A 15,695-nucleotide genomic window follows, 5' to 3' on the forward strand; every position below is an offset into this window, starting at 1 on the left:
GTGTAAGTTTCACTTACCAACAACAAAGATTCAGATTAACTTCGAACCCCAAAGCCAAAGATGTCTTTGTTAGATATGGAAGTAAGTTGGAGCAAGATGCAACCAAAAGGGCTGCATCTGAAACTAAACAATTGGATTTTACTGTACAACATGTAGAGATGGGCGGTACATCTAAAGACTTTGGTGGGCTGTTTGCATAAAAATGTCTTTGAACTATCTTACTTGGAACTTAAACAGGGCAAGTGCACCCCAGAAAAGAAAAAAGATCTTTCACTATTTGAAAAAATTGAATTATGTGATATGTCTACAAGGAAAAAAAGATACTAAATATTTGATAAAACAAAACTTGGGAGAGGAATTTATTTCAGCAGGTTTGAAGAAAATTAATGGACTTGTAGTATATGTTAAACCACAACTGAAACCACGTTTATTGCTTGCTGATGAGCATGGTAGATATGTAGTAGTTGAAGGGGAACTTTATTGACTTAAATCTATTATTGTGGGAGTATATGTACCAAATGAAGACAAAAGTAAAATTTTTAGACATCTTTTGAATGAATTGTAATCTTTTTCATATCACAGTTGGTGCTTATTGGGTGTTTGGAATGGAGTAACTTCCCCACTGATTGACAGGATATCTGAGAAAGAAATTAAACTTAAACAATGAAAACTTCCAAAATCTTTTTTTAACTTGATGGATAATTTGGCATTAGTGGATTCCTGGCAACATAAAAATGGATTGGCAAGAGACTATACCTTTTACTCTGAGAGACATAAACTTTTTCAAGAATTGATATGATATGGATTTCAAGGAATTTGGCTAACAAAATTTGCAAAGTAGATATATTGCCAAAGACTTTTTCTGATCATAATCCAGTAAATTTTACAATAAGGAGAATACCTATGACATTTAGATAGAGATTGAACGAAAAAAATTTACAGAAAGAAAATGTGGTGGCAGACTGTAAGAGGAGACTAAATGATTTCTTTGACATTAACTTGGACAAAGAAGATGACCTAAAAACTGTTTGGGACACTAGCAAAGCTGCTATGAAGGGTCATTTTATTTATCATAATCATAATATTAAAAAGAAAACTAACGAAAGATGCAAACCATTTTGGACCAGATCAAAGTGAAAGAAATTGAGTTACAGAAAAAAATGATGAATACTAGTATTTTATATCAACTTAAGCTTTTACACCAGCAACTATTTATGTTGACTGTGAGAGAAATAGAAACAAAATTGAACTGTGTCAAACAGAAACATTTTGAATTTGCTAATAAACCAGGAAGATCGTTAGCTTACAAACTGAGGAAAGAAAGAGAAAAGAAAATAGTATTAAAGATTCAAGAAGGAAATATTAAGTTAATGGAAAATGAGAGGATTAAGACATCATTTCACAGCTTTCACAGGACTTTGGAGAAAATTTTATTCAAGGAATCAAGTCAATTTATACATCTCAAAAGGCACGTATTATTGTGAATGGTAACTTAACAGAACCATGTCGTATACAGAAAGGAACAAGACAAGGATGCCCTTTGTAGCCTTTGCTTTTTATTTTATAGTGTTGGAGGTCTTCAACAGAGATATCAGACAAGATGACCAAATAAAGGGTCTAAATATAAAGAAAGAGGTCTTCAAATTGAGGGTCTTTGCTGATGACTTAGTTTTGATATTACAGGATCCTTTGGACGCTGCTGGACACCTGATGAAAATTGAAGGAATTTGGGTAATTAGCTGGCCTCAGAGTAAATAAACAAAACCAAAGATGTCGATTAAGAATATGACTACACAATCAAGACTTGTTGATGGGTAAGCCCGGTTTTAAAATTGAAAAAAGGGTTAGATATTTGGTTAGATATGAATTATACGCTGTTTCAGAATAATGTCAAAATTTGGAATGATATTAAAAAAGATTTGTTAAGATGGGAAAAGTTACAATTGTCTTTGATGGGGTGGATATCTGTGATGAAGATGAATGTTCTGCCTAGGATGCTGTTTCTTTTTCAGACTATACCGATTTTGACAACAGATCTACCATTTAAACAATGGCAGAAGGACATTTCCAAGTTTATTTGGCAAGGCAAGAAACCAAGAATTAAATACAAGTTGTTAAAGATGCTAAAGAAGGAGGGGGATTGGGTTTATCTGATTTGAAACTGTATTTTGATACCTGTTGTTTGCTTTGGATGAAGGACTGGGTGACTCTGAATAAAAAGAAATTACTGGACTTTGAAGGACATGATCTGAGATTTGGGTGGCATGCCTATCTGTAGTATGATAAAGTTAAAGTTAACAAAGATTTTAAACATCATTTTGTTAAGTGTGCCATACTGAAGGTTTGGAATAAATATAAAGTAAGATTGTCTCCTAATGTACCATTGTGGTTGTCACCACAAGCAGCTTTCGTTAGAAGAGAAAATGAGGGGAAACTAAGCTGGTTGAGACATAAAGATCTGTTGAACTTTGAGGAGGGTGAACCCAAACTTAAAACACCAGAACAACTAGAATTGGAAGGTCACATTTGCCGTTGGTTTACATTTGTGCAACTGTCAGAACGATTCAAGGTGGATAAAAGGATTTTTAATTTTGTTAATGAAACAATGCAATTTGAAATGGAATTGTTACAAATGATGAACATGTTATTACAAAGATGTGCAAGATGTTACAAATGAATTTAGAAGACGAACATGTTAAAGACTGCATGATTAAATGGGCTAAGAATTTTGGGTATAATATCATGAACGATGGGAGAACATGTGGAACAAAGACTTGAAATTTACTTTGAATTATAACCTAGAAGAGAATTCATTCATCTCTCTCTCTCTCTCTCTCTCTCTCTCCATTCATTCATTCATTCATTCACCGCCCATCTCTCCCTCATGGGGGACTCTGGGTGGTTTACAATAACATACATAAATACATAAATGATGTATCGTTGGCATTTAACACCTGATGTTGTTGTTTATTCGTTTAGTCGCTTCCGACTCTTCGTGACTTCATGGACCAGCCCACGCCAGAGCTTCCTGTCGGTCGTCAACATCCCCAGCTCCCCCAGGGACGAGTCCGTCACCTCTAGAATATCATCCATCCACCTTGCCCTTGGTCGGCCCCTCGTCCTTTTGCCTTCCACTCTCCCTAGCATCAGCATCTTCTCCAGGGTGTCCTGTCTTCTCATTATGTGGCCAAAGTATTTCAGTTTTGCCTTGAATATCATTCCCTCAAGTGAGCAGTCTGGCTTTATTTCCTGGAGGATGGACTGGTTTGATCTTCTTGCAGTCCAAAGCACTCTCAGAATTTTCCTCCAACACCACAGTTCAAAAGGATCAATCTTCCTTCTCTCAGCCTTCCTTATGGTCCAGCTCTCGCAGCCATATGTTACTACGGGGAACACCATTGCTTTAACTACGCGGACCTTTGTTGTCAGTGTGATGTCTCTGCTCTTAACTATTTTATCGAGATTTGTCATTGCTCTTCTCCCAAGGATTAAGCGTCTTCTGATTTCCTGACTGCAGTCAGCATCTGCAGTAATCTTCGCACCTAGGAATACAGAGTCTTTCACTGCTTCTACATTTTCTCCCTCTATTTGCCAGTTATCAATCAAGCTGGTTGCCATAATCTTGGTTTTTTTGAGGTTTAGCTGCAAGCCAGCTTTTGCACTTTCTTCTTTCACCTTCATCATAAGGCTCCTCAGTTCTTCGCTTTCAGCCATCAAAGTGGTATCATCTGCATATCTGAGATTGTTAATGTTTCTTCCAGAGATTTTAACTCCAGCCTTGGATTCCTCAAGGCCAGCTTGTCGCATGATGTGTTCTGCATACAAGTTGAATAGGTAGGGTGAGAGAATACAGCCCTGCCGTACTCCTTTCCCAATCTTAAACCAGTCCGTTGTTCCGTGGTCTGTTCTTACTGTTGCTACTTGGTCGTTATACAGATTCTTCAGGAGGCATACAAGATGACTTGGTATCCCCATACCACTAAGAACTTGCCACAATTGTTATGGTCCACACAGTCAAAGGCTTTAGAATAGTCAATAAAACAGAAATAGATGTTTTTCTGAAACTCCCTGGCTTTTTCCATTATCCAGCGGATATTGGCAATTTGGTCCCTAGTTCCTCTGCCTTTTCTAAACCCAGCTTGTACATCTGGCAATTCTCGCTCCATGAACTGCTGAAGTCTACCTTGCAGGATCTTGAGCATTACCTTACTGGCATGTGAAATGAGTGCCACTGTTCGATAGTTTGAACAGTCTTTAGTGTTTCCCTTTTTTGGTATGGGGATATAAGTTGATTTTTTCCAATCTGATGGCCATTCTTGTGTTTTCCAAATTTGCTGGCATATAGCATGCATTACCTTGACAGCATCATCTTGCAAGATTTTGAACAGTTCAGCTGGGATGCCGTCGTCTCCTGCTGCCTTGTTATTAGCAATGCTTCTTAAGGCCCATTCAACCTCACTCTTCAGGATGTTTGGCTCTAGCTCACTGACCACACCGTCAAAGCTATCCCCGATATTGTTATCCTTCCTATACAGGTCTTCTGTATATTCCTGCCACCTTTTCTTGATCTCTTCTTCTTCTGTTAGGTCCTTGCCATCTTTGTTTTTGATCATACCCATTTTGGCCTGGAATTTACCTCCAATGTTTCTAATCTTCTGGAAGAGGTCTCTTGTCCTTCCTATTCTATTGTCTTCTTCCACTTCTGCGCATTGCTTGTTTAAAAATAATTCCTTATCTCTTCTGGCTAACCTCTGGAATTTTGCATTTAATTGGGCATATCTCCCCCTATCACTGTTGCCTTTTGCTTTCCTTCTTTCTTGGGCTACTTCTAGTGTCTCAGCAGACAGCCATTTTGCCTTCTTGGTTTTCTCTTTCTTTGGGATGTATTTTGTTGCCGCCTCCTGAACAATGCTGCCAACTTCTGTCCAGAGTTCTTCCGGGACCCTATCTACTAAGTCCAGTCCCTTAAATCTATTCTTCACCTCCACTGCATATTCCTTAGGAATATTAGTGAGCTCATATCTAGCTGATCTGTGGGTCTTCCCTAATCTCTTTAGTCTGATCCTAAATTGTGCAAGAAGAAGTTCGTGATCTGAACTACAGTCAGCTCCAGGCCTTGTTTTTACCCACTGTACAGATGTCCGCCACCTTTGGCTGCAAAGGATGTAGTCAATCTGATTTCGGTGTTGTCCATCTGGTGAAGTCCATGTATAAAGCCGTCTCTTAGGTTGTTGGAAGAGAGTGTTTGTTATGCAGAGTGAATTGTCTCGGCAAAATTCTATCAGCCTATGTCCTGCTTCATTTTGTTCTCCCAGGCCATACTTACCTGTAATTCCAGGTGTCATTTGACTGCCCACCTTAGCATTCCAGTCTCCCGTGATGGAAATAACATCTCTTTTAGGCGTGTTGTCCAGTAGGTGCTGCAGATCCTCATAGAACTGCTCTACTTCAGCTTCTTCAGCATTTGTGGTTGGGGCGTATATTTGGATCACTGTGATGTTAGATGGCTTGCCCTGAATTCGAATTGAGATCATTCTGTTGTTTTTTGGGTTGTATCCAAGCACTGCTTTAGCCACTTTACTATTAATTATGAAGGCTACTCCATTTCTTCTGTGGTCCTCTTGTCCACAGTAGTAGATCTGGTGGTCATTTGATGTGAAGTGGCCCATTCCAGTCCATTTCAGTCCACTCACGCCCAAAATGTCTATCTTTAATCTTGACATCTCACCAATAACCACATCCAATTTGCCCTGGCTCATAGATCTTACATTCCAGGTTCCAATGGTGTGTTGATCCTTAGAACATCGGATTCGCCGTTCACCACCAGCACCGTCGGCCGCTAGCCGTCCTTTCGGCTTTGAGCTAGCTGCGTCATCACGTCTGGGGCTAGTTGAGCTCATCCTCTGTTCCTCCCCAGTAGCATTTTGACCATCTTCCGACCTGGGGATCTCATCTTCCGATGGTATACCGACATATCTCTGGTTGTACTGATCCATTTAGTTTTCACGGCAAGAATATTGGGGTGGGTTGCCATTACCTTCCCCAGGGATCGCATTTAGTCTGACCTCTCTGTCATGACCTTCCCGTCTTGGGTGGCCCTTCACGGTTTAGCTCATGGCATCACTGAGGTGCTCAAGCTCCAGCACCACAACAAGGTAACGATCCTTTGCTGAAGTTAACACCTGATAAGTTGTCAAAAATGGAGTAAGAAACGTTTGTTGGAAGTGTTCTCTTGGTGAAGGAACTTTTTTATCATCTCTGATGGACTTGTGAAAAGACTAAGAAATTCTGGGATCAAATACATGGTACTATTCAAAAGATTCTAAAAGTAGATATACAGTTGAAACCAGAACTGTTTCTCTTGGGTTTGATGGATAAACAGCTTGAGAAGGAGCATGGGACTTTGCTTTTATACATCATAACAGCAAGACTTTTATATGCACAAAGATGGAAAGATTCACAAATCCCCACAATGGAAGAATGGATGGTTAAATTAATGGAATTGGCACAAATGGCCAAGTTAACAGCAGCGATAAGGGAAAATACCATGTCTGGATTTGTTTCTACTTGGAAATCATTTTTGGACTATTTGCTTGTATCTGAAAAAAGTTAAATTTTGATTTTGGGTTTTGACAATTAAATGGTTTGATTTTACAGAAATAAAATGTTACTTAAGGTTTAATTAATGGTAAGATATATTTGTATAATATACTTTTATATCTGTGTTGGAGAAAGTCGGAAGTCACTTTCTTTCTATATTTTCTATCTGTTTCTGCACTTTTATAGTTTCTCTCTTTTTTAGTTCTGTATTCTATCTTTTCTGTATTCTGTATTTTAACTATACTCTGAAAATTAATAAAGTTTATTAAAAAAACAGTCTGTCTCTATATTGCACTATATGCTTAGTTTTTAGTATATTAGTTGCCTATTATAGTTTTGATATACGTACCTTCCAAAGTACAATAATATTCAAATCGACTTCACTACATTTCTGTATTTGTCTGACAGCACTGTCACAAGATCCTTGCAAAGTGCTGTGTTGAGTCTGTATTCTTTTTAAGTTGGAATATAAACTTTGGAAAAAGAAGTCAGCACACGGACTGGTTGAACTGATTATCTATTAAAAAAGAACAACACAAGTTTACCTGGAAAACTTCCACAAAAGAAATATTGTGATGTGTATTTATGTGATGATCCACCAGTACCTTTTTCACCAAGTTAAAAGAAGTATAATTTGAACATTAGTGCAAAATTAATCCGTTTTCCAACTCTATTTGTCTACATCCCAAATAGCCAGCTTTTAAACATGCTAGTACAGGTTTTTGTTTTGTTTTGTTTTATTTTAATTTAAGAGCAGTTTATTCTCAGAGAAAGCAGGAAACAATTTCCGAGGAAGATTTAGATCCATGCATTGATTTTGACTACGTTCTATACAGAATACATAGTAATAGAATATCTACATAGAATATACATCTTCAAAACACACACACACATCTATGTATTCTATATACACATACACGTCTGTGTATGTATGTCTTTTTGTATAGATAGAAAAATACTATTGGATTATTTTAAAAAAGTTCAGACTCATCAAGTTGTCCATGCTTTTGAGATCAAATATATCTTTCACTGTTTTGTTTTTGTTGTTGCTTTTGTTTTATATATTGCACAGATGCTAGCAATTTGGGATTGATGTATTTCCCCCTCTAGATGTATTTAATAAGGATTTTTCTCTCAGGTAACGTCACAATCTTAAACAACCCTTATGAAACCAAAATATGATATGCATACCTGTTCATTTCCGAAAACAACATCTGCAAAAGTATAATTTTCTATAGAATAAAGGAGGAGGGAAAGTGTCAGTCACTTAGATAAGAAAACAATTAATTTTTATGAATAATGAAAAAGAAAAACTTGGTTATTTACCTACTGATTGTTTGCATCTGACTGCTTTTAAGCACACTTTTCCTTTTTCTCTATTAGCCAGTTTAATATCTGGTAGAAGGAAGATAAAATATGAACCGCTTCTCATGTCAAAATAATTTAACATGTCCCTCCAAAACACAGGTTTCAAGGTAAATTAAGAAAATACAATCCTACAAATTGCACTATTTATTTGAATACAGAATTCACATAATTCACAAAAATGCTGTACAGAGATATTACATTGCATAAATACTATAGAAAGATGCATGCTATCTATCATTTATTTAAATTATAGCCATATAAATAACATTAAGTACAATTAAGTACCAGAAAATATACATGCAACTCTAATAAAAGGGAATTTTTCAGGATATTGTCCACCTAGATATTACTAAGTAATAGAAATTACAGTAGCTGGAAGAAAAAAAATGCAGTTCCTATGCTTTTGTGACCATAATTACAAACACAATTTGATTAGAGAGATGTACTAGCAAAACGTCAGTGGTTGGTTTAAAAGCTATGGTCTCCAAACAAATCTACCTGATTATTTGGGGGATTGCCTTGTCGTAACTGTATTAATTTGCTCCATGTAACAGATTTTGCCACATTGTCAAATGGCAAAAAAGGAGCTTCACATCAGAATCAATGTACTTGCATGCCACACACAGGGTTCATCAGTAACATTCCAACAGTGTAATCTCCACAAGTTGACATTTTATATGCATCTATTCAAAAATCAATCCTATTTCCAGAGGGACATATTTCTACTAAGGAGTATAGGACTGCAGTTATACTATAGTTACATGCAAACAGCTGCCAGAAAATTTGAAGTTATATATCACAAAAGATTGTACAGTAGTTCAAATTCAAAAGTTTATTTTAAATGTTTAAAGGTTTGCATACCCACTGTTTTCAGTAGCCACTGTTTGCAATACTATAGAAAGGAATAATCTTTGGATTTTTGCCTTGGTGATTAAAGATCTTAACGTATGCAATATTTCCATTTTTAATACTGGTGATAGGAACCAGTTAATCACTGTGCTGTTTTATAAGGTAATAAACTTTTAAAATTTATTTGCTGTATTTATTAACTGCTCTGATCTTACAACTCTAGGCAGTAAACATGGAAAGCTTATGTCCTTTTCCTGAGGGAAAAAAGAGCATTAGTATAGTAATAAGCACAGTGTAAGTAATGCTATAGGAGTAAATGAAATAAATGTATTATCTAAACTAATTGAACTATGGCTATACTAACATTTTTTCTTTTTACTAAGTTACACTAGACAATTCTATGTATAAAAAACAGTTAAAATATTCTGATTTGAGTGATTACAATACTCTGTAATCGAACTTCTTCACCAATTCCCAGACAGATTTATGGAACTCCACACTATAACAAAATTATAAAGTTACATGTATTGCAGAGTCCCCAAATTCTCAAGGGTGACTTTCCAAATAATTAAGAAGCTGCAGCCAAAAGGAAGTAGGAAAATAGAACTCAGCATCTGGTTATTAGGATCCAAGCCTATCTGTGAGAGAAGAGTTGCAGCAGCAAGAATATTCACACAATTTCCTCTCATGTGCTTACCTTTTTAAAAACCTCTCATGCACTTGCCTTTTTAAAGGCTAGAGCAAGAGACTGACTATTTTAAAAAGAAGCTTGGCTCTTCCAAAGAGAGGTGGCTGCTGCATCAGAAGAGGAAAGGGAAAAAGATGGCAGTGAGGGTTTGGTGGCTGTGATGTGCTTCCAGAGAGGAGGAGGAGGAAAGAAGAAAGATGAAAAAATAACAGAAGAGTGTGGCCTAAGGATACAATATCCAGCCAGGAAGCAAACTGGACCAGTCCACAATCATTAACAGAAATAGCTACTGAATCTCCAAACTGAATACCCATTTCTCAGAAGTCAGGTAAGCCACACCAGTAGATTAGGACAGCAGTAGGCGCTGAAGAGCAGCAACTCCCTCAACACAGCACCCTCAAAGGACACTGGTTGGGGCTGGCTGAGTTAGGCGCAAGGGTATTATAGAGTACTTTTAGGACAAGATTTAAATAAAGTTAAGATAGATATGGCTATAAGAAAATGGAAAATACAAATAGAATTATCAGGTAAAAATAGAGGAAGGCTAAATGCTAGAATAAGGGAATGTACTGAAATAAGAATGTAAAACAAAGTACAGAATTACAGACTGAGAGAAACAGATTAAAGAACGAGACCTTAGAAAGATGAAGACAGAATAGAATGATTATAGGTTAACAGATAAATACAGAAGATGAGTTGGTAAGAAAAATAAAAACATATAAACAGCACTGGGAAGATCTTCTAAATAAAGGCAAACCCATAAAAATATTAGTACAGAAACAGAGAAGTCTAAAAAAATCACAGAGAAGTCTAAAAAAATCACACCGCTGTTACCATGGAACAGGGTTTATTTTTGTATGAATCACTTTTGTAATAAATTACTTTCTTATGGGTGTTGGTCTGTGTATCCTGCCTGAGTTTGTACTATCCCTGAACCTATGACAATTTAATTAAAAAGAATTTGAACTGTTTTATCTTATTATAAACTTTACAAACCTTTGTCTTCAGAGACATTTATGGATTTCTGTAACTTCCAGTTCCTGCTGTTACTAGACACTTGGACTATATGAAATTCTTTTACACCAGCTTCACTCTATGAAGGGAGATATGCAAATGAGATATGCAAATCATTCATCTGTCTCAAAGATAAAATTTTATTTCAAAACTAAACTTCATAAAATAAAGAACTATTCTGCTGTTTATTAGATATCCAGTATTTTTATGCATGATCCTCTGGGGTGGGGGGGTGGGGAGATTAGAGCAGCACAATTGAGAAACCAGCCATATACAACTATTTAAATAGGCAATGTTCCTAATTCAGTGAAAGTTGCATTTACTCAGCACCTATGGCATTGCAAGAACCAGTAGCTCATTACATGTTCACACCGAAAAGGGGAAGGGCTGAATCTTTTTGGTGAAATCTGAAATTCTTGCAGATTTCATTATTCACTTGGGTTTTAAACAATGAGTTTATTGAAAGCAAAATAAATTATTCATTACTAAATTCGAAGAATGTAACTCAGACCAATCACTTTGGGTTCAGCCCAAGGAAGTACATAGGGAAAGGGACTGGCAGAAATTTGCCTGTATCAAAATTTCCATTCCAGTAGGTCCCCCACTTTTTCAGAGTGGGATTTTGAAATGTTACCAAGAGAAAAAGAAAATAGAAAAGTCACTTGCTGCTAACATCTGTTGGGGGGGGGGGGAGAAGAGATCAGAATGACAAAACCAGTGTTATAGCAATGTGATGCAAGCCCCACCTATTTGGATGGTGTATTGTGATACCATATGCACATACAAAAGGGGTGAACCTTGCAATCAACACTGCTTTCATCATTTTGTTAAAACCAGCTGTCAGCCCTATAAGGTAGACTGGACTAAGAAACCAATGTCATATAGGTCTACTTTTATTGGAACAGCTATAGTAACAGAATCTTGCAAATCTGAATGTGCTTTTCCCATCCCTCATTTTATCTTTGTGTGAATTAGGAAGGGGCCTAAGATGTTTACTCAAATTAACTACTTGGAATGGGCTCAAGCCACACTTGTCTGATCATCACTGGCTCTTCCTCCTGTACTTCAAGGTCATTCTCTATGCCCTCTACATCAGCACAATCCTGCTGATGCCCATGTGCTACCCCTTTTCCAATATGTTTATATCTATCCATCGCACAGTATTTTAACCAGAATTATCTCTGTGGGAAGATAAGAAATAAGCTCTGATCTTATCCTTCTTCAGCTCCCCTCATTGTGATGAAAAACAGACATCTGGACCAGAATATTGAACATTTAATTTTGCATTGCAGGAATATATTCGCTTTATAGAGGTCTTATTCTTAGAGAATCAAAGACACGGGATCTCTAGGTTTGGTTGCTCACTTCCTTCTGCAGCAAATCAAATGAGGTAGAGATGAAAAGAGCAAGTGTTTGAAACTTACTTGGACTTCATCCAGAGAAAGAAATAAACAAGTTCAAAAGTTATTAAATAAGGATTTTCAGATGAATTATAGCTGAATACTACATAGACATTTTAAAAGTGTATTTACTCTAGATACCTTTCAAAAGTTAATTATCTGAATCCCAAAGCACACACTAAGCAATTAAAAAAACCATATAGTGGCAGTAATGAGCAGCAATTCCTATACAGAAGATGTTGGGAAATTACACTGGAAAAAACAATTCTAGATTTCTCTATACAGCACATTTTTATTTGCAAATTTCCATGAAGTCCTCAGGGAGGGAAAATATTTGAAGTACTGACTCTTTCTACACAATTTAAAGAATTAAATAGATATTTGATAAGAGGACAGAAAGCTTTAGTTTAAAAATGCAATCAATGTTAGTCCCCAATTCTGAGAAGACTTACAGTATTGATATTTTCCACATCCACAAACACTAGCATATTGTCACCTTCACCTTTTTCATCCTCAAGAGCATTGCTTCGATACATAGTAGCTCGCACAGTCAAAGATCGGCTGGTGCAAATAACTGCAGTGTGTCTCAATACTCTGTGACTGGAAAGAGGAAATATCTCATAGGCTATGTGTCAGATTTTCTTCATGTAAAATTCAGCAGCTATCATACAAATTGGTGCTAACAATTAAGGCTACAAACATTAAGATCTTTTTTAAAATTAAGCTTCATATTACTGTAAGAATCTCCAAACACTTGTTGCAAAATCTGAATAGAGCATATGCACAACAGTTCTTATATACTTGAAAATATGAACTTGCATGTGTAAAAAAATATCAGGTATAGACATTACATAATATGAATGGCACAGGCTGGTCATATTTCCATTGCCTCCACCATACAATTTTTGTGAGTTGAAAACAACTTTTATAGAATGGTTTTCTGTGCAGTTGGGAGTCCAATCAGCATTTACATTATAGATTCCAATACCAATACTCATTGCAGCATAAAGTATGGGATAATTATTAATCACTTTCTTGTGCATTCTTAGAGATTTGTCGTGCTTTCTGATATGCATACAAAATACTGTTATACAAACAGCTCCTCATTTTACAAGGTGTTCAAAGTTTCAAATGCTTTGTATATTTTTTTAAGTGGTGCATTAGCATTTTACACAAGGAAGCTTCCTACTACTGCCAATTGCTTGAAATTACAAAAACAGTAAAAATTGTCAGATAAATCATCATATTTTTATCCTGCCTTTTTATATATATAATTCAAGGCAGTAAACATACTTAATACTCCTGCCTCTTATTTCTCACAACCACCCTGTGAGGTGGGTTGGTCTGAAAGAGTGACTGACCCAAAGTCATCCAGATGGCTTTTTTTTTGCCTACACAACAGCAGTACTTTGTGTTGTTAAAATGAATTATACCCCATATATTAACAAGCAAGTGCATTCAGAATTTGAGGAGTAAAGTTGTGAAAACTTGAGTTAACATTTATCAAGAAGTACTGACTTAGTGTTCTTCTCCACAACAGTTTTCTTATAGCATTTGCTGTGGAAAAATGTTCAGACATACAGTAGCTAATTGAAAGAGATTAATATCAGCTTATTAAACATTGTTTTCCTTTGTTTAATTGTCTTCTTGGAAGAACTTTTTATTTTATTTATAAATTTATTCACCGCCCATCTCTCCCCAACAGGGGGACTCTGGGAGGCTTACAATAAAACAAGCTCAAAATATAAAACCATTACGTTAAAAAAATACAATAAAAATAAAAATATAATAAAATCTACTTGGCGAAGAGATCTTAATCAGACCTTCAGTGTGGTAGGTCCCTCCAGATCACCTCATGGCGCTAGCCATCCCCAGGTGTAATTATTTGCCCTCCCATTCCAAGCCTGCCTACAAAACCAGGTCTTTAATCTTTTGCGGAAGTCCAGGAGCAAGGGGGCTTGTCTCACCTCTGGGGGAAGGATGTTCCAAAGGGCGGGAGCTACAGCAGAGAAGGCACGCTTCTGAGACCCCGCTAGATGGAATTCTTTTATCGAAGGGGGCCTGTAACATGCCCTCCCTGCATGACCGCATGGGGCGGGTTGATGTAATAGGGTTGAGACGGTCCCTCAGATATCCTGGTCCCATGCCATGTAGGGCTTTAAAGGTGATAACCAACACCTTGAATTGGACCCGGAAGCAAACTGGGACCCAGAGCAGCTCACGCAACAAAGGTGTTATGTGTGCAAATCTTGGAGCACCCAAGATTGTCCGTGAAGCCGCATTCTGGACCAGCTGTAGCTTCCGGATATTTTTCAAGGGTAGCCCCATACAGAGCGCATTACAGTAATCTATATGGGAGATAACCAGGGCATGAGTGACTGTTCGGAGGGCCTCTCGGTCCAGGAAAGGTCGTAACTGGCACACAACCCGAACTTGCGCAAAGGCCCTCCTGGCCACGACTGCCACCTGCTCTTCGAGCAGGAGTCGTGAGTCCAAGAGGACCCCCAAGTTACGCACCGGATCTGTCTGGGGCAGTGCGACCCCATCCAGCGCTAAAGATGACAAGTTCCTAGGACACGAGGTGCCATTAATCCACAGCCACTCCGTCTTACTAGGGTTCAGTCGAAGCCTGTTGTTCCCCATCCAGGCCCCCACAGCCCCCAGACAATCGGAAAGGGTGGTCACGGCGTCACTTACTTCACCGGGGATGGAGATGTACAATTGAGTATCATCAGCATACTGATGATACCTCATCCCATGATGACGAATGATCTCACCCAGCGGTTTCATGTAGATGTTAAAAAGGAGAGGGGAGAGTACTGATCCCTGCGGTACCCCACAAAGAAGGGGCTGTGGGGCCGATCTCTCCTCCCCTATCAACACCGACTGGGACCGGCCCTGGAGGAAGGAGGCGGACCAGAGCGAGACTACGCCGCCCACCCCCAACTCCTTGAGCTGACCCAAAAGGATACCATGGTCGATGGTATCGAAAGCCGCTGAGAGGTCAAGGAGAGCGAGGATGGATGCACTGCCTCCATCCCACTCCCGCCAGAGATCATCCATAAGTGTGACCAATGCCGTTTCCATCCCATAGCCAGGTCTGAAACCTGACTGAAAGGGGTCTTGATAATCCATTTCATCCAGGATCCTCTGGAGCTGCAACGCCACCACTTTCTCAACCACTTTCCCCAAAAAGGGGAGGTGGGAGACTGGGCGAAAATTATCCAGTATGCTGGGGTCCAGCAATGGTTTCTTGAGGAGGGGGTGCACCAGCGCCTCCTTGAAGGCTACCAGAAATACCCCCTCTCTCAAGGATGCATTTAACATCGCCTGGACCCAACCACATGTCCCCTCCCGAGCTGCCTTCACCAGCCAGGAGGGGCATGGATCGAATTGGCAAGTGGTGGTGTTTACAGACCAGAGGATCCTGTCCACTTCCTCAGGCCCAACAGGATCAAACTGTTCCCAGATAACAAGGCAAGAACGTTCCCCGGGTATCTCCCCAGATACTGCCTCATGCTCAGAGTCCAACTTGGAGTGGATCTGAGCGATTTTATCCTGCAGATGCCTGGAAAACTCCTCAGCTCGGCCCTGAAGATGGATCTCTAGGTCCCCTTTCCTCAGAAGGGATCAGGTAATCTTAAACAGGGCCGCCGGGCAGCATTCTGCAGATGCAGTAAGAGCGGAGAAATACTGGCGTTTTGCCGCTCTTACCACCACAAGGTAGGCCTTAATAGCCGCTCTAGCTTGTGTTCAGTCAGATTTGGTCTTTGTCT

General features: G+C 38.5%; 1 protein-coding gene across 4 annotated transcripts in view; it reads right to left on the bottom strand.

Moving 5' to 3' along the window:
- Positions 1 to 15,695, bottom strand: part of TRAPPC8 (trafficking protein particle complex subunit 8) — a 91,811-nt gene that overhangs the window by 19,315 nt on the left and 56,801 nt on the right. For all 4 annotated transcript variants that reach the window (XM_063299231.1, XM_063299232.1, XM_063299230.1 and 1 more), the window contains 5 exons: positions 12,372 to 12,519; positions 10,502 to 10,598; positions 7,927 to 7,995; positions 7,792 to 7,832; positions 6,950 to 7,117 (listed from right to left, as the gene is read on the bottom strand). In XM_063299231.1, coding sequence (XP_063155301.1) covers positions 6,950 to 7,117; positions 7,792 to 7,832; positions 7,927 to 7,995; positions 10,502 to 10,598; positions 12,372 to 12,519 — 523 coding nt within the window. The remainder of the gene's footprint in view (positions 1 to 6,949; positions 7,118 to 7,791; positions 7,833 to 7,926; positions 7,996 to 10,501; positions 10,599 to 12,371; positions 12,520 to 15,695) is intronic.

The sequence above is a fragment of the Candoia aspera genome, chromosome 3 (assembly GCF_035149785.1).
Source record: "Candoia aspera isolate rCanAsp1 chromosome 3, rCanAsp1.hap2, whole genome shotgun sequence".
Lineage (NCBI taxonomy): Eukaryota > Metazoa > Chordata > Lepidosauria > Squamata > Boidae > Candoia > Candoia aspera.